Raw genomic sequence first — 22800 nt, 5'->3', positions numbered from 1 at the left:
TCATTCTCAATCTTTGGGGGGTGGGAGGGAGTCAGTGACCATGGAGAAGAGTAGGGGGGTCATGCCTACATCCCTCCAGTATAGGGTTACCAGACATCCAGGAAAACCAGGACATGTCCTCTTTTTAGAGAACTGTCCAGGTGCCCGGACAGACTTTCCAAAACCTGGCAGTTTGTCTGGGATTTTGAAAGCCCCAATGAGCTTCGGCTACATCTGGAGGGCCTCTGAGCATATGCAGATGACGTCATAAACATCCACGCATGCTCCAGGTCTTCCAGACGTAGCCAGAGCTTGTCAGGAAAGAAGAGAGGAGGTTTTGTGGGGGTGGGACTGGGGCAAAACTGGATGGGGTTGGAGGCAGAACTGGGCAAGGCTGGGATAGAACAGGGCAGGGCCAAGTGTCCAGGGCTTTGTGGTCCAAAATATGGTAACCCAGTGGTCATCTGGTCAGTTTTGACACCTTTTGGGCACTTATTCGTTATTAAAACAAGTCCAGCCCTAAACATTCAAATTGTGCCCTGGACATTTTCTAAAATGTTCAAATACTGCACAAAAATGTCCAAATCATAAGCCCACCCTAGTGCCATCAAATCCATATGCTGCTAAAGGCGCATGCATGAAATCTCACTTTACTTTGTCGAATGCTTTTCCACATTAAAACTGATTAATATCGATTGGATATCAAGACGGGCCCTCTGTTCCAGTGACAGGAGAATCTTCTAACGTTCCATGTTATAGTCCTAATCTTCATGAAACCCACCTTTGATTCATGTATAACACTTGCCATTCCATTAGCCATAATTTGGCAAACAATTTCACTTCTGTGTTGAACAATGTATGCAATCTATATATTTTTTCATGTGTTTTCTTTGCTTTCAAGAATGAGTCAGAAAAAAAGGGTAGCTTTTTAGCAAGAAACATAAAGCTGTGTTTTTCATGTGCTGTGCTTCAGTTAATGGATCTTTTCCTCTAATTAGCAAATAGCATTGTTGTTTGTCTACAAAAATAGAAGGTTTTGCATGCAATCTATCTGTTTTGATGTGCCCTGTCTATATGGGGTGCCTTATTAAATATGTTTTCAGCTTAATAAGGCAAAAATAAAAACCCAGAGAGCTATTTAGCAGATCACATTAAGGCCATCCAAACTGTGCCTAAGTTCCCTCCATAGAACTCAGGTCTTTCTGAAGCCCAAACTATGCTGAATAGTAGGCCTAGTTTTCATTTGCCTACAATGTAAGCATGAGATGAACGCCCCAGGTTGCTCAGCATTATGTAAATGAATCAAAGGACGTCTATATTGAAGCCTCACCCAAACCACGCCCATTCCACGCCCACGCCTATTGAGTTAAGTGCTAATTTTACAAATGGCCGTCCATGAAATTATGAACACGTCTACAAAGTGCTAATTATCGCTCGTTAAGGCTCTTAAATGGCTCATTATCCACTTAGTTTGGACACCTAAGTCATGCTCAGCGTTAGGCATGATTTAGGCACCGTTTATAGAATCAGGGCTAAAGTGATTAATGACCCATTAGGCTTTCAATTAGTTGGATGAAGACAATTCCACAATTGAACAAAAATATGGACCCTTCTAACTTCTCGGCATGCAATTGTTCTATCTACTTTCAACAACCCTGAGTTTCTCTAAAAGGTTGGATTTCTATATCCAAAGTACACAACTTTATATTTTGTATTAAAATTACTGTCATGCAATTGACTCTTCAAGCTTTCTTAAATTATTTCCCATATCATCTGTTCCCTCAGGCTGACTCTTTACCTGCAACAATTGACTTGCTGACCAGCGACATTCAGGACTCCTTGCCAAACATTGCCTCAAGAAATCATTGAATTCCTCAGACCTGCAAGACCGAGTAAGAAAAGTAATTCGGAGAAAATCTCTCTTCAAAACACATTTCACTATCTCATGATTCCCTTCACCTAATATCAACCTTATCATCTCACAAATATTGAGCTGTGGTAAGGAGGCAGTCACTTTGTGTCATGTGACACATGTGATTCAGTGGGTCAAGATGGCACACTGGGGTCAAGATTCAGTGGGACTTATATGAATAGGAGAGACTCCTATCTAGATAAGTCCCACTGACCAGGTAGTATCCAAATATTCAGTTAGACTAAGAAGTTATCCAGGCACTGCCAATATTCAAGAGTAATGCAAAGATAGCTAACTGGGCAAGTAGGATCATATAAAAAAGCAGTCCTAACTATTTATCAGCAGTACCTGGATAACCTGGATAACTGGTAATTCAGTTCCAGCACCCAAATAGGGGCCAGCACTGACTATTTAAACTAAACTAAACCTTAAGTTTATATACCGCATCCTCTCCATAAAGATAGAGCTTGGCATGGTTTACAGGAACTTTAATATAAGGAAGGAAAAACATAATAAGAAATTAGTGATTATACAGAAATTAGTGATTATAAAGAAATTAGTAATTATACATTTTTGAGAATAGCCAAGTTTTCAGATGCTTTCGGAATAACTGGAAGGAGCCCAGATTCCGCAGCAGGGCAGGAAGGTTATTCCAAAGCTCAGTGATTTTGAAGAAAAGAGATTTCCCTAATTTTTCCACATATATAAAGCCTTTTAACCATCATGAGCTCAATACTGCCCAGATCATCTTTAGAAAATCAGGAAGGGGAGAGTTCCCTAAGGTTAAGAAAGAAAACCCATTATGGGTGTCAACAGCTCTGTAATGGGGTTGAATTCAGGGAGCTTTTGCTTTGCCACTCACCATTTTAGAGGTACACAAAGCCTCGGTGGGTCTGACTTGGTGATTTTCAGCAATACCCTCATAGGGTTAAGCTCATGATGGGGAGGCTCTCCTTCAGCCATCTCAATAAGAGTAATTCCCAAGGACCATATATCTGCCTTATAGTCATAGGGGACATCCTTAGAGGTCTCACAAAGCACCACCTCTGGAGCCATCCTGTAGCAAGAAAAGAACATGTGATGAGAGTAACACCCTTGCTTCCCCTGTACATGCATTTCCCCTCTCCCTACTCTAACACACATCTCTCCCACACCCATTTTATAGCAGAAACAAAACATGATGAGAGATTCTGCAGCTTCCCACATACACATGTCCTCCTATAAATATATAGTAACTTTCAGAGCCATTTTATAGTAAAAATAACACATGATGAGACTCTCCCGTTTCCTCTGTGCATGAACATCTTTATCCCCAGGGTTCCCCAATGCATACCACTCCTGAAGTTATCATGTATCAAGAGAAGAAAACAGGGTACACCTTGAACATCACCTGCATTTGATGGGAGTCTTCCACACAGAATTTATCTTTTACTCTTCCGCTGCAGCAACACAACTTGGTAACAGCAGCACATGCCATAAAGACTCTTAGCACAATCAGAAAGGAGTGCAGCCCCTTTCCCCGCCCTCCACACATGTGATTTCTATTCAAAGGAAAAGAGTGGAGTAGTATAAGCAAGCAGAAGTGTGCATTCTCAGAGTTCTCTTTGCCTCTGGGAGTCCTGGTTCAGCAGAATTGTGGCAGGAGGGAAAGAGGGTAGAGGGCTGGAGGAAGAGCGGGCTGGGCAAAAGATAGAAAGAAAGGTGAGAAGAAAGAGAAGACAAAGATGCTTCAAAGCATTTTTGAAGATGCTTTGAAGCATCTTTAAAGATGCTTTCAATTCCAAACTCCATCCCACCTTATAAGCACCAATATCTGTCTTATTGTTCCCTCTGTAATTCCTCTACCTGAGTACTATGTATTGATACATCTTCTTGTCCAGTTTGTCTGTCTTGACTAGATTGAAAGCTCTTTTGAGCAGGGACTGTCTCTTCTATGTTTTGATGTACAGTGATGCAAATGTCTAGTAACATTATAGAAATGATTAGTAGTGTAGTAGTAGTAGTAGAATTTGTGTGTGACAGCACAGTGCAGGAGAGTGGTATGTGAGAAAAGAGGGTAAGAGTAGAAGGCTGGAGGAGAAAAAAAATTAGGGAAGAAGATTGGAGAAAAAGATGAGGAAGAGAGGGATGGGCAACTGATAGAAAGATTTTTCCCTTGCGTAAGTGAGCCTGACCTGCCTGCTTCCAGTATCTCAGCAGCAGAGACTGTGGGTAGAATTCAGCCAATGGGAAAGCAGTAGGAGTGGGGGGATAAGAAGGTAGCTCTCTAGGCACAGGAAGGGAAAAATTTTGCTAGTGGGAGGTTCCTTTGCTGTGCAAGTAAGGCTTTTGCATGAGGTACAATAACTGAGTTCAGCAAATGGCATAGGGCTGAACTTGGAGAAAGATAGTGGCTGCTACAGGCTGAGGAAAAGAGCAGTCAGCAACTGCAAGAACTTTACATTTGTGCTGTTGATTAATCACTGTTAACGTTTGTGATTAGTGCACAAATGTTAATGGTGATTAAAATAATTAAGGCTGTTTTGTAAACCGCCTAGAAGTCGCAAGATTGTTGGCGGTATATAAGAATAAAGTTATTATTATTATTATTAATGCTGATCGCCACATCCATCTCCTCCATAACTTCCCCACATGAACATTCTCTCCAGTGGAGTACCAAGGGTGGGGCGGGGGGGCAGACCACCCCAGGTGCAAGCTCTAAGAGGATGCACAGCTGGCACACAGATTTTAAATGCAGCCACTGTGGGACCTCCCTGCCCCTCCCCACGGCTGCTGGTTCACCCCCTCCCCGACGTCACTTCCTTGTTCCATAGCAGAGCCAGCACCCATTTAAGTTTTTAACTGCTACTGCTGATATGGGAATGCAGCAACAACGGTGGGGAAGTGAGGGGACAGGATGCTTAATGGAATTAGGGTGGAGGAAGAGAGATAGAAGGGAACAGGATACTCAACGGAATTGGGGCGGAGGGAGAGAGAGAGGAGGCAGAATACTTGATGGAATTGGGTAAACATTGGATATTAGTGGGGATAGTAAGAAAGAATTTAATCTAGACAGAGACAGAAAATAAATTGAGAAGGAAGACCAAGGAAGAAAAGAAAGGGAGAGGTGGAGAGAGAGATGCCAGACAATGGGGGAGGGGGTAGGGAAGGAGAGGAGAGGGATGCCACAGCATAGAGGAGGGAGAGGAAACAGATATACTAGATCGGGGGGTGGGGGCGAGGAGAAGATAGAGATGCTAAAAACCATGGTGGGGAGGAAGGAGAGATGGAAGGGAAGGAGACAGAAATGCCATACCTTGGGGGGAAGTGGAGGGAAGAAGATAGATGCCAGACCATTGAGGGGGAGGGAGAGATGGAAGGGGAAGGCAGACAGTTTCTGTGAGTGCATGCAAAGTGATCCATGTGAGAAAGAGGGACCTGAACTATAGCTACATGATGCTGGGTTCTATGTTAGAAGTCACTGCCCAGGAAAAGGTCTATGTGTCAGTGTTGAGGATACGTTGAAACCCTCAGCTCAATTGCAGCGGTGGCTAAGAAATCAAATAGAATATTAGGAATTATCAGGAAAGGAATGGAAAACAAAGATGAAAATGTGATAATGCCCTTGTATCGCTCTGTGGTATGGCTGCACCTGAAATACTGTGTGCAGTTCTGGTCATTATATCTCAAAAAAGATGTAGCAGAATTAGAAAAGGTACAAAGAAGGATGATGAAAATTATAAAAGGGATAGGATGTCTTCCTTATGAAGAAAGGCTAAAGTGGCTAGGTGTCTTCAGCTTGGAGAAGAGTCAGCTCAGGGGGGACAAGATAGGTCTATAAAATAATGAGTGGAGTGGAAATGGTAGATGTGAATTGTTTGTTCACTCTTTCCAAAAATACTAGGACTAGGGGGCACGCAATGAAGCTACATAGTAGTAGATTTAAAATAAACCGGAGAAAATATTTCTTCACACAATGTGTAATTAAACTCTGGAATTTTTTGCCAGAGAATGTGGTTAAATCAGTTAGCTTAGTGAGGTTTAAAAAAGGTTTGGATAATTTCCTAAAAGAGAAGTCCATAGGCCATTATTGAGATGGCTTGAGGAAATACACTGCTTATTCCTACGATAAGCAGCATAAAATCTGTTTTACTACTTGGGATCTAGCTGGGTTTCCAAGTTTATTTCATATTTGATATACCATTTATCATGGAATAGCTAAACAGTACTTGGGACCTGGGTTAGCCACTGTTGGAAACAGAATACTGGGCTTGATGGACCTTCGGTCTGTCCCAGAATGGCAATTCTTATGTTCTTATGGCATAGAAAGAAGATCGTTACGATTAAAACGCTCACATGAACGTCGGGAGTCTATTGAGTTTTGTCAGTGCTAGAATTGGTTGTAACCATCAAAGATAAATGTTGCCAATATTGGATTTATTGCTGATGTTTATAATTAACATTAGAAGTAACAGGGATTTAGTACAGCACTTGTTTATTCCTCTTTTGAGGAAGGGAGGGTAGTCTATACATGATTAAAGGTATGATCCCAGGTTGGGGATCTGAAATAACATATAAGTTATAAGACATCCTATGATCTGAGCATCATAAGCATTATGATATATCCCCTTGTTAGAGTTTGTGATCCCTAGTGAGGTCTTTACAAATGTATTGAGATGTATTGAAATTTCTTGAAAGTGATTCTCATGCTTTCACGTTGAGTGGTGATAAGTATAATTGGATAATTTTAATTTGACATTTATCTGCCCTTTGTTACTATATTGTGTTTTTTTGGATAGTGGGCATGACTATAATTGAAACCCTTTTCTGATGTCTCATATGGTTTCTACACATACCAGTATGGGGTGCCTATAAAGGAGGAACGCCGCTGCATCGTTTGCAAATTTTTCGCTGACACTCCAAAATCTGCTAAAGTAAAAATGAGAAACAATAGTGATAAATAATAATATTGTAGTATTCAAGACATGGTTGTTCTAAGATGTTATGTGATTGCTTCTGGCAGCTATTATGATGTCATACATTGAAATCCTTTTGAGTAAGGAGAAGCCTGTTAAAAAAAATTGCAAACTTTATAGAACACTGCTATCTGTCTCCTTCAGCCCTTTTGGACCCAAATGGCCCTCACTTAAAAATTAGTGAAGACCAGTGTTCTAGTTTAAATGCCTGACTATATATTGTTTGAATTTTTCACTGAAGATCTTTCTTTCCTGCCACAGAAAAATGTAATCCATCATTAAAATATAGCCTCTTGTTCTTCCATCTATTGACTCAGCTGCCTATATATCTAAAACAACCATGTTTACCCCAGGTTTAGAGCCATGTATTAAAAGTGGTTGCATGATTGCAGCCTTTCTTCCTTAGCATGAACAGGCAAAACTTCTGAAAATGCCATGATACTGACAAAATCTGGAGTTGCTGTTCTAGCTAGGTCATTGTGTCCTTTGAACTTTGTACCCAAATTAATGCCTCAAATGATAAGGTCTCTAAAAAGTAACAGTGTTCTATTTTGTGCTTTGTTGAGATTACCTGAGGTATTTTTTATACATTGGGTTTCACTTTTCTTCTCTAAGGCCACTTTGGATTCTGCTTTTGAAGCATTATTTACCAAGGCAGAGAAGGCATTTTACAGTGGTATCCTTTGGGGGAAGTGGATAACTCTGTATTAGAAGCCATACCCTGTTGGAGACCACTGTAATCCATCTTCTCCTGGGATATCTAATTCTTTGTGGGAGGATAGAAAGAAGGAAGATGGTTATGATGGCGGGAAAGACCAAGAAACTCTGCAGCTACGAGTATGAAGGTTGTAAAGGCAACCTTCTAGCACCTACCCAGTTTGACCTCTCCTGCCAAGGACAGCAAGAGGTTTCCAGCCTTGAGATCCCTGTGAATAATTCTGTGACAGTGTAGATATTCTAAGGCCTGGAGTACTTGTTTACACACCACCTGGATCTGTACCTCAGTCAATGGCCGCTCCAGCTCTACCAAAAGAAAAAGAGGGTATAGGATAGATAACACTTCAAGACTCTTCAGAATATGAATATACCAATCCTATAGACTCTTGAGCCCAAATTCAGTATAAGATTCCCAGTCTCAGAAGCTACCTAAGCGGCTTTTGAGAATCGCACACGGGCATCCTATAGAGAATCGCACCTAAGTCCGCCTAAGAATCCGATTCTCTAACTGATGTCCATGTTACAGGCGCCGATTAGAGAATCAGGTTGCCACTGAGCTTATCGGGGCAAGGGATCTCCCTGCTGCAATAAGCTTAGCGGCAACCCATCCCCCCACCCCCCCGCGAAGACTACCGGCAGGAGGGATGCTCAATCCTTCCTGCCAGAACCCCCCCACCCCCATGAATGGTTTTGGCAGGAGGGATACCCAGTCCCTCCTGCCCACACCCAACGCAAACACCCCCCCCCCCCGAATGATTGCGCCAGGAGGCATGCCCAGTTCCTCCTGCCCGGCACCTGCAAACCAACCCCAATGTTCCCTGGCAGAAGAGATGCCTGCCCCCACCATTACCCCCACCAATCGTGGCAGGAGGGGTGCCCAATCCCTTCTGCCGACACCCCGTGAACCCCCCCAAATAATCAGAGGTAGGAGGAATGCCTAGTCCCTCCAGCTGTCACCCCCTACCCCCCTAAAAGTTTGTCTCCACCCCCAACTCCCTGAAAGTTCACCCCAGGATCCCCCCCGAAAGGTCACCCCCCATCCACACCCGGACTCCCCCACCTCCACCACGACCCCACCCATACTCCCCAACCTATTTTCATTGGCAGGACAGACGGCTCCTGTCTGCGTCCAGCCGGCAGGCCCGCCTTCGAAGGCTTGGTAGGCCTGCCCCTTCCCAGTGCATCTTGGGATACACTGGGGAGGGGCCTAAAGACCTGATTGGCCCAGGCACTTAAGGCTCATCCTGTTGTGGTCACAGAACATCACTGGCAAAGTACCTTCCATTTTTCAAAAAAGAGAGTTGCTGATTTTAGCTTTCATATGCGAGAAAACAGGAACAATATATATAGACACGAATGATGATAATTCTCTAATGAGATTTTTCTAGAGCACAGTAAGGAAAGAAACCACACATGAAAACAATCTGAGAATTAAGTGAAAGGGAGCAAGAGGTTGTGAATGATGGCTCTATGAAGACAGGTTGAAGGGATATGAACTCCCCAGACTATGGCTAAATAGTTTCATAACAAGGTTCACAAGATAAACCTTGAGTTCTCAATAGAATCACCTCCATTTCTCCCTCATCCTGTCTACCCTTCTGACCCTTCGCTGACCCCCACCACTTTTTCTTACTTCTCTCCAATTTCTGAGGATGAAACTGCACAATTTCGTTCCTCCTCCAAACCCTGTTCTTCTGATCCCATCCCCACCCATCTACTGATTCCCATCTCTCCTTCTATCTTCCCGTCTATCTGCCATATCCTCAAACTATTGCTCTCCACTGCAACTGTGCCTGACTCCTTCAAAGATACTGAAGTTATGCCGCTTCTTAAAAAAAACATTGCTAGACACTACCTGTCCCTCCAATTATTTCCCTGTCTCTCTCCTACCTTTCTTATCCAAGCTACTTGAACATTCTGTTCACCGCCGCTGTCTTTACTTTCTTTTGTCTCAAGCTATCCTCGACCCACTTCAATTGGGTTTTCGCCATCTTCATTCTATACTCACACTGGTTTTCCCTGCAGTACTGGGTAGAAGAGTTAATGATGAAGAGTTAAGCAAATGGCCTTCCTTTCTGGTTGACTGATGTTCCAAGATGCCTCCCAAGGGGACCAGTGTCCCTGTATGACTTGTACAACACAGTGGGCCTCTCAACGTCCTAGACTCAAATCAGCAGTTCAAAGAGTCCAGGATAAAAAACCCCTGAGAAGATGGGGTGGAGAATGCCACCATGCCAGCTGATCCTTTGGGTCCCTGGCAAGAGGAACCCTAACTTTGATTTCTTGAGACACAGGAGACCAGTGAGACAGCAAAACTCACTGCAGTAGCCTTATGAGGGCTCTCACCCATGGCACCACTTCAAACATATCCAAACACTCAAGGAAGCAGGAAAAAATATCACAAATACCAACTCCAAAGGAATGATAACTCAAACAAAAAAACCAGAATGGGCAACTAATCACTTGCATACAAAACTTTGAACAACTGCAATGGCATTTCAACACTGTGCTCAGTGTTGAAATGCCATTGCAGTTGTTCAAAGTTTTGTATGCAAGCGATTAGTTGACCACTTCAAAAGTAAACTGCCATGGATCTGAGTAACTGTAGGTATTTCCAAGCCTTTAAGCACAGGACGCCCACTTTTGGGCTCAAACTTTGGTTATGTATTCTTGACTTTAAAGTACCATACTCCATTTGGAGTTGAAAAGGACCCCAAGGTATTCTTAACTATTGTGAAAGCACAGGGTGATTCTCGGCATAATTCAGTATCCGTCCAAGGCACTCCAAAAGAAGCAGCAAATAGTAAGTTCCCTCCCCTAAAGCCTTCTTTGAGTTGGCTTGATTCAAAATGTTGTCCAAATATAGGTGAACATGAATCCCCTGTTTTATGAAGGTATACCACTACAACCACAAGGTCCTTGGAGTTGTGGCTAACCCAAAAGGCAGGGCTTGAATCTGAAAATACTTGCTAAGTATGCAGAAACACAGAAAGTGATTGTGCTCGGCCTTGTTTGCAAATGTGGAAATAAGCCTCTGAAAGAGCAAGAGAGGTGAAGAATTCCACTGACTAGACTCTATCTGAAAGTGCAGGACCTGAAGGAAAATGCTGAGCCATAAGTCCATGATAGTCTAATCCAGGGGTGCCCACACTTTTTGGGCTTGTGAGCTACTTTTAAAATGACCAAACCAAAAGGATCTACCAACAATAAAATTTAAAAAAAACCACAAAGCACACTGTACGCTGAGAAAATGTTAATTATCATTCCTATTCCGGGTTTTTTCATAGAGGTCAAGGCAGATGACTCTATGCACTGTCACCTCAGTAACAACCATACAAAAATAGACAAATATACCCCCTCCCTTTTTACTAAACCACAATAGCAGTTTTTAGCGCAGGGAACTGCACTGAATGCCCAGCGCTGCTCTTGACACTCATAGGCTCCCTGCGCTAAAAAACGCTATTGCGGTTTAGTAAAATGGGGCCATAGTGCAAAATATAGACAGCAAATATAAATTCAGACACATTTTGATCACTAAATTTAAAATAAAAAAATTTTTCCTACCTTGTTGTCTGGTGATTTCATGAGTCTCTGGTTGCACTTTCTTCTTCTGACTGTGCATCCAATCTTTCTTCCCTTCTTTCAGCCTGTATGCTTCCTCTCCTCCAGACCTCATTCCTTCCCCCAATTTTTTCTTCCTCTCTTCCTTCCCTTTCTTTCTCCCTGCCTCCCTTTCTTTTTTTCTCTCTTCATGCCCCCTTTCTTTTTTCTGTTTCCCTTCTTTCCTTCTGTCTCCCAAACCACTGCCGCTAGGCAGGGACAGGGCACAGTGCAGGCAGGCAGGCCTAGTGACAGGCAGGCCCCATACCCCTCTCGTACCCTAAACCATCCCCCTACGTACCCCCCAGTACCTTTTTTAATCATACCCCCTGTATTTTTTAAAATCCCTCCTTCCCTCCCTAGACGGCTAACCTGGTATTTTAAACATCCCCTCACCACCCCCACCCCCCGGTACCTTGATGCAATCCTGGCGGTCCAGAGCTGCATCGGCAGCCTTCCCTGCTGGACAGCCGCCCAAGTCCCCATCTGCCGCAGCAGTAATAGGCAGGTGTGAGCCCCAAGCGCGCCTGCCTGGTCTCGTGCCGCCCGAATGTTGTCAGCTCGGCAGGCTCCCCCATCTGCGCCGGAAGTGAAATCCAGACACGAGCCCCAAGCGCGTCTGCCTGGTCCCGCGCCGCCGCTCGAATGGTGCCGTCAACTCCCGCGAGTCTTGCAAGAACCCACAGGACCAGGCAGGCGCGAGCCCCGAGCGCGGACCGGGGTAAAGAAGGGCAGGAGGACCCGGACCTGGCCGGCTGTGCACCCCTCCAAGCCGTGCACCCGGAGTGGACCGCTCCCCCCCTTGGTACACCACCGATCTTCACCCTGCCCTGTCAGCACTCTGATTGGCTGGCATTCTTCAAGAGGCGGGCCAGTCAGGAGGGGAAAAAAGAGAAGGGAAGAAGGGAACCCGCTCTGCGATCGACTGGGGTCGCCTGAGCGAGCAACCTGTCGATCGCAATCGACGTATTGGGCACCCCTGGTCTAATCTAATCTAAAACTTAGTTTTATAGACCAGGTCATCAACCAAAATGGAACTCGACTCGGTTAACACTAAATGATAACATAATACAGAGGAACTGAAAAAATAATCAAAATTAAAAATAAAAAAAATTCATTTACAAAATATTTAGCTAACAGAAATGTCTTCAGGGCTTTTCAGAATAGTAAGAAGTTCTAGGCTGCACCATTCCCTATAGTGTGATATGACTTAAACAGTTCAGATTCTCTGCTTCCATCTGCTGGTATGATAACATAACCTGTCAATCTGGACTGACTAGCAGGATGAAAAATAAATATCCTTTTTGACTCCTCTCTTACCTTTAAGGATCAAATAAATTCTCTGAAATGCTTTTTCAGTTTACGAATGCTGAGGAAGGTTAGATCTCTTTTCCATCAACGTCATTTTTCTGTCTTGGTCCAATCAATTATACTATCTTGGCTAGATTACTGTAATGCTATTTATCTTGGCATCACAAAGATCTGTCTCCAAAGGTTACAACTGATTCAGAATACCACTGCAAAGTTGATTTATGGAAAAAGCAAATTCGACCATGTGACTCCTTTGCTTTTGAGCCTTCATTGGCTCCCAGTTCATCTCAGGATTCAATTTAAATGTGTATGCTTTACTTTCAAAATTTTATATGGTATTTTTATTCCTCTTCTTTTCCTATGCAAGAAGCATTCAACAATTTAAACTTTCCCTTCCTTCCAGGAAAGGAATTAAAGAAGTCAAGAACTTTAGCCTTTCTTTGGCTTTTAAATTTTCTCAATTATGGAATGAACTCCCTATAACTTTGAGATGCCCTAGTCCTTTCCAATTCTTCCGCAAATCATTAAAAACTTTTTTATTTGCTAAACATTTTGAAAATTAATCTTCCAATTTTAGCATATCTTTCTTAATTATTGTTAACCAAGTCGAGCTTCCTCTGGTTGATGACCCGGTATATAAAGGTAAGTTTTAGTTTAGTTTACTTGAATAGCCTTACTGGGTCAGACCAATGGTCCATCTAGCCCAGTATCCTGTCTTTGCAGAGGCCAATCCAAGTCACAAGTACCTGACAAAAACCCAAATAGTAGCAACATTCCATGCTGCCGTCCCATGTCTGTCTCAACAGCAGACTATAGACTTTTCCTCCTGGAACTTGTCCAAACCTTTTTTAAAACCAGCTACATTAACTGCTCTTACCACATCCTCTGGCAATACATTCCAGAGCTTAACTATTCTTTAAGTGAAACAATATTTCCTCCTATTGATTTTAGAAGTATTACATTGTAACTTCATCAAGTGTCCCCTAGTCTTTGTAAATCTTAATGCAGTAATCAATCCACTTACCTTTAAATAAGTTGCCACATCATGACTTATTTACTGCACCAGGAACTAAGTTGCTGTATTACCTCCCTCTGGCTTTTTCCAATAAAAGTACTCTCTCTTAGCCAAAGCAGCACTTCCTGCTGCCAGGCTGAAGCCTCAAGATAACAGCCACAAATTCACACAGTTGTTATCATGAGACTTCTGCCCAGCAGCAGGAAGTGAGACACTTATGTACTTCTGCTGCCATGAGAGAGTACTTTTATTGAAGAAAGCAGAAGGAGGTGATATAGCAACCTAGTTTTAAATAAGTCATATTTGTCAAGCAGCCTCATTTAAATTTTGGGCAATGTGGGGCAGGGGGAGTGAGAAGAGTGTCCCTTCTTCTGCCCCTCCCTTCCATGGTTACCATTGCCACAACTATGGGAGGACCTGTGCTGATATTAACTTACCCAGCATCACTGCATCCAGGGCACCTCCGGAACAAAACTCGATGAAAATCTGAGGAAACAAGACAAAATAAAGGAGGTAGGGAATGATAAAAAGCAAGGATGGATGTAGGATAAAGTAAGCATGTCATTCTGAGCATGGAGTGACAAAGGGCAACATTGAAAGCCTCAAGCTGGGTCTGGAATTGGGGAAGGAGAAGACAGAGAGTGGGAGCATATGTCAGCCATCAACCAGGAAAGGAAATCTCCCCACTGTCCCACCTCAATCTCTTGCCTGCCATAAGTGCTCACCTCAAAATAGCCCACAGCCTCTTGTTTTCTGATTACTCCTGACCCTTCTAGGTCACCAATGCAGAATCGAAACCATGGCCATATTTTGAGGTGAAATTCTGGCTTTTGTAGAAGTGTACTAACTTTTTAAAACCACATATTTTCTTGTCTGGCTATGAGACTGCTACAAGAGCATATTTACTGCATATTTCTGCTTTAGAGAGTGACTTCTCTGCATAGTTTTATCAACTATGCCTAGAGTAGATAAATACAAGAAGACACAGCAAGATGAGAACATTTCTTGGTTCAAATCAAACTCTGGACAACTGTTGTAAAAAATATTTTTCTATATGTCTGTATTTTCTGATTGGCTAAAGATACATCACCTCCTTTCTAAAGAAAGTATAATCTATACAGCATGATTTTGTATTCAACACATCTTTAGGGGACTTCATCTTAGATCATTACTGTCTGTATTCACAAAAATAAAAGCGGTAACTGAGTTAACAAGAAGGTCCTTTCCCTTCTTGGGGTGAGGACTAGTGGGGAGTGCCACTGACATACCAGCCTAGAGCACAGCATGCAGCAGAGCTGGCCCTGGCACAGAGGTCTCACACACATACACACCCCAAAACAAAAATGCCCTCCCAATCTTCCAACAGGTTCTAAGTTGTAGCATAGTTCCCCTTTATCCAGAAATTTTTTCCAGCACAGATCACTAAAAACCTCTTCCTCAACCCCATACCCCTTATGAAGGCTGCTTTTTCTATCACTGCTCACCCAGAGTTTCCCATCCCAGTGGAATGCCTCTAGCAGTTTCACGATATTGGGGTGCTCACACTGAGCTAGTATATCAATTTCCACCATGTAGTCCTCCAGCTCCTCCTCACTCTGTGTGTCAATCATCTTTGCAGCTGCTAGGACCCCTGTGTCCTTATTTTGTGCCTGCAAAAGAAAAGCAGCATCCATAAATGAAAATAAGATCATCTGGCATTAGTAATCATAGGTGACCCGTCAAAAGTGCGCTGGATTGTCTGTTGCGCTTTTGACGGTGTACCATAATCATAACATGATCAAATTCTACTTAATAACTGGAGTGAGAACACAAAGAAAATCTATTGCATTAATATTTAACGTTCAAAAGAAAGACAATGAGGAAATTAAGAAAATATACAAAATAATAAAATAAAATGAGTAAAGGTTATGAGTAATCAGACACATAAAGGAGCATAATCAAAAGAAACGTCTAAGTCCGTTTTGGGCCTAAGTCGCAAGTAGCCCAAAGTCAGACACGGGAAAAGGTCCATTTTTGAAAAATATGTCCAACATATTTTTTTTCCCAAAAATCATTCAACTGTACGTCCAGCTGTCTGATCGCCCAGACCGCTTTCATCCATCTTTATACCCCATTTTCATCCAAAAATTTGTCCAAGTCACAAACGCCTAGAAAAATACCTTTTGGGTGTGGGAGGGGCCAGAAAAGTGGTGGACTGGACACCCAGACATGGCACCAGAGTAATGGGGTACCTCACAGGGCACCGCTGTGAACTTCACAAAAAGGGTCCCACATAAACATGTCACTACAACTTCCTTATAGATCATGGTGAGCCCCCCAAAACACCTCCAAAATCTACTAGACCCACCTATCTACCACCCCAATAGCCCTTATGGCTGCAGGAGCCACTTATATGGCAGTACAAAAGGGTTTGTGGTTTCTTGGGGGGTGCACATGTTTCACCATGAATGCAGTGATTAGAGTGGCTTATGGACCTGGGTCCTTCTTTCTACGGTTCACTAACCCACCTCCAAGACCACTTAAGACACCTCTGTGCAGCTCTACTAGGCTTTCCTAGTAAAGTTGTTATTATGATTTTTAGTGGGGGGGGGTCAGTGATCATGGGACAGTGTGTGGGAGTCTGTACTTTGTGTCTGCATTGCTTATCTGGTCACTTTGGATACCTTCTTGTGATTTAGACTTGGTTTTAGATGAACTAAGTCACAACGTCTAGGTTCCATCTAGGCAGTGTTGTAAAACTAAACGCTAAAAACCTCTAGCTCAGCTTGATAAAAGGGGCCCTAAGTTAAGCAACGATAGGCCTCATACTGCTGCCTAACTTAATTGGCTTAATTGATTTTAATTGGAATAGGTAATTGACCACATTGTTTAAAATCAATTATTTTCTCATTAAAACAAAAAGTAAAGGTGCCTCCAGCATTGGCACCATACTTCTGACTACGGAGGTGCCTAAGGACACCTAAGGTCAGAGAAGGCATGGTTAACACTGGAAGAGACCTTAAGCGCCCTGAGACGCCTCCACAGTCATGATTCATGTCAAAGATAGGTGCCAGAAATGCAGGCCTTTAAATCCTTGGCCTACATTTCCAACACCTATCTTTGCTGTGGCTGCGGTTCTTAAAACAGCACCATTACATAATTGACACACAATCGGCAATGCATTTTTAGGCAGCCGCTGCGAATGGCGCCTTTCGAGAATCTGGACCTAAATGAATGTTTTGCTTCACTCTTTATTGAGGAAGATGTAAAGAAAAGGTATTTAATTTTGACAACTCGGAGACAGTAAAACAAATCTCTGTTAACCTGGAATGTAATAGGGTAAACTGGCAAACTAAACAACAGCTAATCACCTGGAACAAATGGTATACACCCCAAAGTACTAAAATAACTAAAATATTAAATTGCAGATATACAATTAGTGAACTGTAAACTCTCAATATAATCATCCACAATAACTGAAGATTGGACGTGGACAATTTACTGCTAATTTTTAAAAAAGGTTCCAGGGGTGATCCAGAACATTTCAGACTGGTGAGCCTGACATTAGTGCCAGACAAAAGGGTAGAAACTATTATAAAGAACAAAATTACTGAACACACAGAGGAGTAGCAAGGGAAGTTGGTGTTTGGGGCGGTGGCACCCAGCATTGCTGCGCCGAGTGCCCCCCACTCGAAAGCTCCACCAACCCCCCTCCTGCATACCTCTTGAAATGTTCACCAGCATGAGCAGCATCTTCTATCTGTTGCTCCCACCAGCCTTGGCTCCCTTCTGACTTCACATCCTGGTCCCACAACCAGGAAGTGACATCAGATGGGAGCCAAGGCCAGCGCGATCAGCAAGTAGAAGATGCTGCTTGGGCCAGCGAACATTTAAAGAAGTATGTGGGAGGGGGGGAGAGCATGTGGTTGTGGTAGACAGCAGGAGAGGCACTGGCGCACCCTGCGAAGATGGTGCCCAGGGAGTCTGCTCCCCTTACTATGCCACTGCACACAGTGCTGGTTTAATGGGACAACACTAACATAGATTTTGCCTAGGGAAGTCCTAGCTTACCAATCTCCTACATGTTTTTTGATATAGGCCTTTATTTCAGAAAAATAGCCATGTTTAAATATTGCATACACATAAATGGAAATTTAAGAAAGCCATAATTTACTATATATGTAGAGATCCATGCCACGCAGAGTATTCCAGATGACATGGTGAGAGCATGATTTGGGCAGGACATAAATCTACACATGTAGCCATCATGCTTAAAGACATGCATAGATTTTTTAAAGAGCTCATTTCAGCTCAAGCTTTACATGAGAGATTAATGGAGAAATGATCTTTAATTAATCCTATGCAGTTTATCTCTGTCTCTAATACAATGGAAAAAAATTGCAGCCTCACTTCTTAATTGGCACCACTTACATATATCAGCTATACATGGAAGCAGTGTCATTTAAGCATGGAAGCTGCCAAATGAAAAAATTTGGGTTGGCCCCATATGCCTAAGGCCCCGCCAACAGGAGTGGCCTAAAGTGACTGGGTCAATTCCAGTTGGCCCAGGCACCTAAGGCCTCTCCTATGGATGGGACCTTAGACGCCTGGCCCAATCAGACCCTAGGCCCACCATTCGGAGGATGGTGGGCCTGCTGGGCAGACGGGCTTGGGACCCGTCCGTCTGTCCAACTTAATGTAAGTTCAGGGGGGGTGTCGGGGGTGGGGTTTCGCAGAGTTAGGGGGGCCATTCGGGGTTTGGGGGGTGATCGGGATTTCGGCTGGGTCAAGGGGGGTGCACCATGGGCAGGAGGGCTTGGGATCCCTCCTATCCTGCCCGTATTTGAAGGGGGTGGGGGGTGCACCTCGAAAGGAGGGGTTGGGCTTCCTCCTGCCGGTATTGTTTCAGGAGGGTTGCGGGGGGGGGGGGGGGTTCGCCATGGGCAGGAGGGCCTAGGATCCCTCCTGCCCATAATTGAGGGATTCGGAGGGGTGTTCGGGGGCTCGTGCCTCAGCAGGAGAGGTTGGGCTCCCTCCTGCCAGTATTTTCAGGGTTTCGGGAGGAGGTGGATCACAATCATGGCAGGAGAGATGCCTCATCTCCCCTGCTGCAATCGCGATCTCCCTCCCTCCCGAACTGCTGCGAACCGCGGCAGGAGAGATTGGGCATCTCTCCTGCCGCGGTTTGCGGCAGTTTGGGGGGGGAACGCAATCACAGCAGGGGAGATGAGGCATCTCTCCTGCCACGATCACTGTGGAGGGGGGTGGGCAGGTTGCGATTAGCTCAGTGGCCCCTGTTCGGAATTTATACCTGTTTTGACTTGGTCTAAGTCAAAATGTATAAATTCTGACTAGGCAACCTGTTTTTGGTTTTACTTGCTGTACGACTAAGTCTAGGTCGGCCCACCTCTCGCCCTTTCCCCTCCTCTAAAAACACCTCTTTTCACTCTAGGCATTTAGAGGCAGGTTAAAGGCCTAAGCTGGTTTTAGATACATCTAAAACCAGTTTTATTATCGGTACTTGGACGATCTGTCTTTTTGATTGTCCAAGTACCGATTTATGCCACTTTTTGACTGGGGTTTTTTTTTTTTTTTTTTTTTAATTATTAGCTCCTTAGACACACAAAATACCATAGGTTTCTATGATACTCTGTGTGTCTACATGCTTTGAAAATGAGACCCTTAATCTTCGCTTCCTGATTCTCTAATGTTTTTTCTCAAATTAACAATTTGTATTGTATGTTTGATCATTGCTCTCCTTCAGTGGTTAAGGTTTTAACAGAACTTTCTTCTACTTATTTTGCAGAAATTGTTTATTTGAGTTAGGGTGTTCCTGACTCACTTAAGAGAGCAGCTGTAAGACCTTTGCTAAAGATCTCTTCCTTGGAAATTGATTTCATTGAAAATTATTGACTCATTTCCTCCCTGTCCTTTCTGGTCAAGGTTCTGGAAAATGTAGTTAGTACATAATCAACTACTGACTTTTTGGAGTATCACAATATTTTGGACATGAACCAGTTTGAATTTTGTTCTTTTCATGATACAGAAACTCTACTATTGTCTTTTTTGGATATTGTATGAACTAGCTTATTTATTTATAACATTTCTTTTCCAAGTATAACCTAAGCGAATTACAATAACATTATCTTAAGGCACTTTTAGAAACTTCCCTCTCTGTTTCACATGGGTTCACATTCTAAGCTAAAGTACCTAGGGAAATAGAGAAAATTAAAAAAAATATTATGCTTTAATTCTAGAGACCGGTATTTTTTGGTAAGTTACGATATTTCTGCCACATTTGATACTGTAAACCATGCTATTCTTTTAAACACATTCAAAGCTCTTGGCTTGCCGTGAAGTTCTTAGTTGGTTTCAATCTTTTTAAATTAATAAAATGAATATTGGTTGTTTACTAGATTAGATCTACAAAACATGTTATGTGACTGATGTTCCCCAAGGATCAGCAAGCATTCTCTGCTGTATTATATATATTTTTACTTCCTTTGTATTGGCTGCAGAGAAGTTTTGATATCCTGTTTTGCATTTATGCTGATGCCATTCATTTTTTTCTGGTTAAGATAAAACATAATATTGATGACACCCTTTCTGAGATACAATTGTATTTGACATCTATCAAGCAATGGTTATATGGTAACTTTGAAACTCATTATCCAGTTAAATCGGACGCCTAAAGCACGCCTAAAGTTAGGTGCACTTTACAGAATCTATGCTAAGAGTCCAGCAGTGTTTTGTTAGTTTTTCCTTTTAATTATACGAGTAGCTGGTGTGGAGGGTGACATCGTAAAGCAGTGTTATAAAAAGTAGTGGTGTCATCCAGGGAGAGGAGGCATATAATTAAAAAGGGAAAAAAACCCCAGTCTGCTTAGTAGATAAAAGTGCTGGAGCCTGAGAGGAAAGTCAAGTGGGATCATTTGCATATTTGAATAAAGCTAAGTGGACTATCTTAAACAAGCCTTGTTCTCAATGAGGGAGGGAGATCAAGTGAGTGAGGGAGCTGGTGCAGCTCAGGAGAAAGCCTCTTCAAGAGTCAGAAGGACTGTGACAGGAAACAGGGGATTGTAATGAACTCACTTCAGAGAAAGTCTTGGAGCACTTCAGCCCATTAAGACTGATGCTTGTTCCAGGTTAGGTTCTGTGGTGGTTTCTTCCCACCCTTTTGAGGAGAGAGCCCAGACCTTACCACAATATGTTTTATTGTTGATGTATATGTTTTACTGTAATCTGCAGAGAACTTTAGAATTAGTAGAATATAAGTACAATAAATACATAAATAAACCATAAATTCAGCATTCATTTCTCTTTAACCTTAACTAGTGTTAAAAGGCAAAAGAAGCAGGCCTTGCCCACTCAACCAAACCAGTCTTCTACTTGTTGCCCTCTACATTTAAAATACTGTAGTTAAGGCATAAGCAGAGCTAAGGATCTACATAGGTTGCAAAGCAGAAAAGAAATCCAGACAATAAAGCAGAAAAGATCCAAAAGATTTACACCCCCCCTTTTATAAAACTTTAGTGCAGCTTTTAGCACTGACCATGGTGGTAACAGCTCTGACACTTTTAGAATTCCAATGAGCATCAGAGCTGTTGCCACCAGGGCCAGCGCTAAAAAATGTGTTACGGGTTTGTAAAAGATGGGGTTAGTTGAATTCAGTCGTATTTTTCGCTCCATAAAACGCACTTTTTCCATCCAAAAACATGGGTGGAAAAAAGGGAGCGTCCTATGGAGCAAATACCCAAATCCCACTCCTGTTACCTTCAAGGACCACAGTCTGCCCCTCGCCTGCTGCCGCCACCACTGCTAGTTGCTCATTGCCAAAATTAGAAGGGAAAGGCCAGGCGGGTGCAGCGATTGCATGCTGCTGGCCCAGAAGTCCTACCCCCAATGTCAATTGTGACGTTGGGAAGAAGGTCAGGTCATCCAATGGGGGAGGGGGGGGAAGAGGACAAAGGCTGGAAGGCAGTGAGGGAAATATAGGAGGGGGGAGGAAGGGACAATTGTTGGGCCTGAGGAAAGAAAGAAAGAAAGAAAGAAATCAGATGGGGGGAGGAAGAGGACAAAGGCTTGCAGGCATTGAGAGGGATATAGAAGGGAGGGAGGAAGAGACAATTGTTGGGCTTGAGGAAGGAAAGAAATAATCACCAGATTTGGGGGGGGGGGGGAGGAAGAGGACAAAGGCTGGAAGGCATTGAGGGGGACATAGGAGGGAGGGACGAAGGTACAATTGTTGGGCCTGAGGAAGGAAAGAAAGAAAGAAATCACCAGACAATAAAGGTAAGAAAAATTATTCTATTTTCAATTTAGTGATCAAAATGTGTCAGTTTTAAGAATTTTTATCTGCTGTCTATATTTTGCACTATATTTGTCTATTTTTCTATAGTTGTTAATGAGGTAACATTCCATATTTTAAAAATTCATCTGCCTTGACATCTGTGCCCTGTCCCTGCCTGCCCTATGCCTCCCTGCCCGTCCTGTCCTAGCCTACCACTAGACCACCAGAGGGGACAGAGCCTGGCAGGGAAGGGAGACAGGGTGCAGAGCCTGGCAAAAAGTGTGGGGTTGGGTGCAGAGCCTGGCAGGGAGAAGTTGGTTCAGAATGTTTTTTTCTTGTTTTCCTCCTCTAAATCTAGGGTGCGTCTTATGGTCAAGTGCGTCTTATGGAGCGAAAAATACGGTATGTTTCAATATCCTCATCAGGAGTACAACTAAAATATAAAAAAGGAAACACATCCAAATAAAATTAATAAAATATTGACAAAAAATAATAATGAAAAATTAGCCCCCTTTTACGAAGCCGCACTGCTGGACAGCGTGACTTAGGGCTCCTTTTACGAAGCCGCGGTAGCGGCTTTAACGTGCTTGACTTTTCATCACGCGCTAACCCCCACGCTACCCAGAAAACTACAGCCTGCTCAAGAGGAGGTGATAGCGGCTAGCACGGCTGGCGGTTTAGCGCACGCTATTACACACGTTAAACCACTACCGCACCTTCGTAAAAGGAGTCCTTAGTATAAGGACCCGTAACATTTCAAATGTATATGTGGGTATACTGCATCAAAAATAACACCATACTTCTAAAGTAGCTATAAATAAGTGGTTACACAACTAAAGAAACATTTATTTCTCATTCAATTCAATTAATATTAGCATGACTTTATTTGATATGGAAAAATTATGTTCTTACCTGTTAATTTTCTTTCCCTTAGACGCAGCAGATGAATCCAGAGACCAATGGGATAGCTCACATCTACCAGCAGGCGGAGATAGAGAAACTGATTAACAGGTGGTCCTATTGGCTGGCACTCCTCCTGTCT

General features: G+C 43.0%; 1 protein-coding gene across 2 annotated transcripts in view; it reads right to left on the bottom strand.

Moving 5' to 3' along the window:
* The window catches only part of LOC117362837 (serine/threonine-protein kinase 10-like), a 125912-nt gene that overhangs the window by 77901 nt on the left and 25211 nt on the right, over positions 1–22800 (bottom strand). The window contains exons 2-7 of one of the 2 annotated variants that reach the window (XM_033949875.1): positions 14974–15138; positions 13927–13975; positions 7720–7869; positions 6727–6799; positions 2754–2948; positions 1778–1859 (exon numbers count right to left, since the gene is read on the bottom strand). In XM_033949875.1, the coding sequence (XP_033805766.1) occupies positions 1778–1859; positions 2754–2948; positions 6727–6799; positions 7720–7869; positions 13927–13975; positions 14974–15138 (714 nt within the window). The remainder of the gene's footprint in view (positions 1–1777; positions 1860–2753; positions 2949–6726; positions 6800–7719; positions 7870–13926; positions 13976–14973; positions 15139–22800) is intronic. The other variant, XM_033949876.1, reaches the window with a different exon arrangement.

This window comes from Geotrypetes seraphini, chromosome 6 (assembly GCF_902459505.1).
Source record: "Geotrypetes seraphini chromosome 6, aGeoSer1.1, whole genome shotgun sequence".
Lineage (NCBI taxonomy): Eukaryota > Metazoa > Chordata > Amphibia > Gymnophiona > Dermophiidae > Geotrypetes > Geotrypetes seraphini.
Note: the sequence above shows the minus strand (reverse complement) of the source record. Positions and strands in the feature narration are given on the sequence as shown.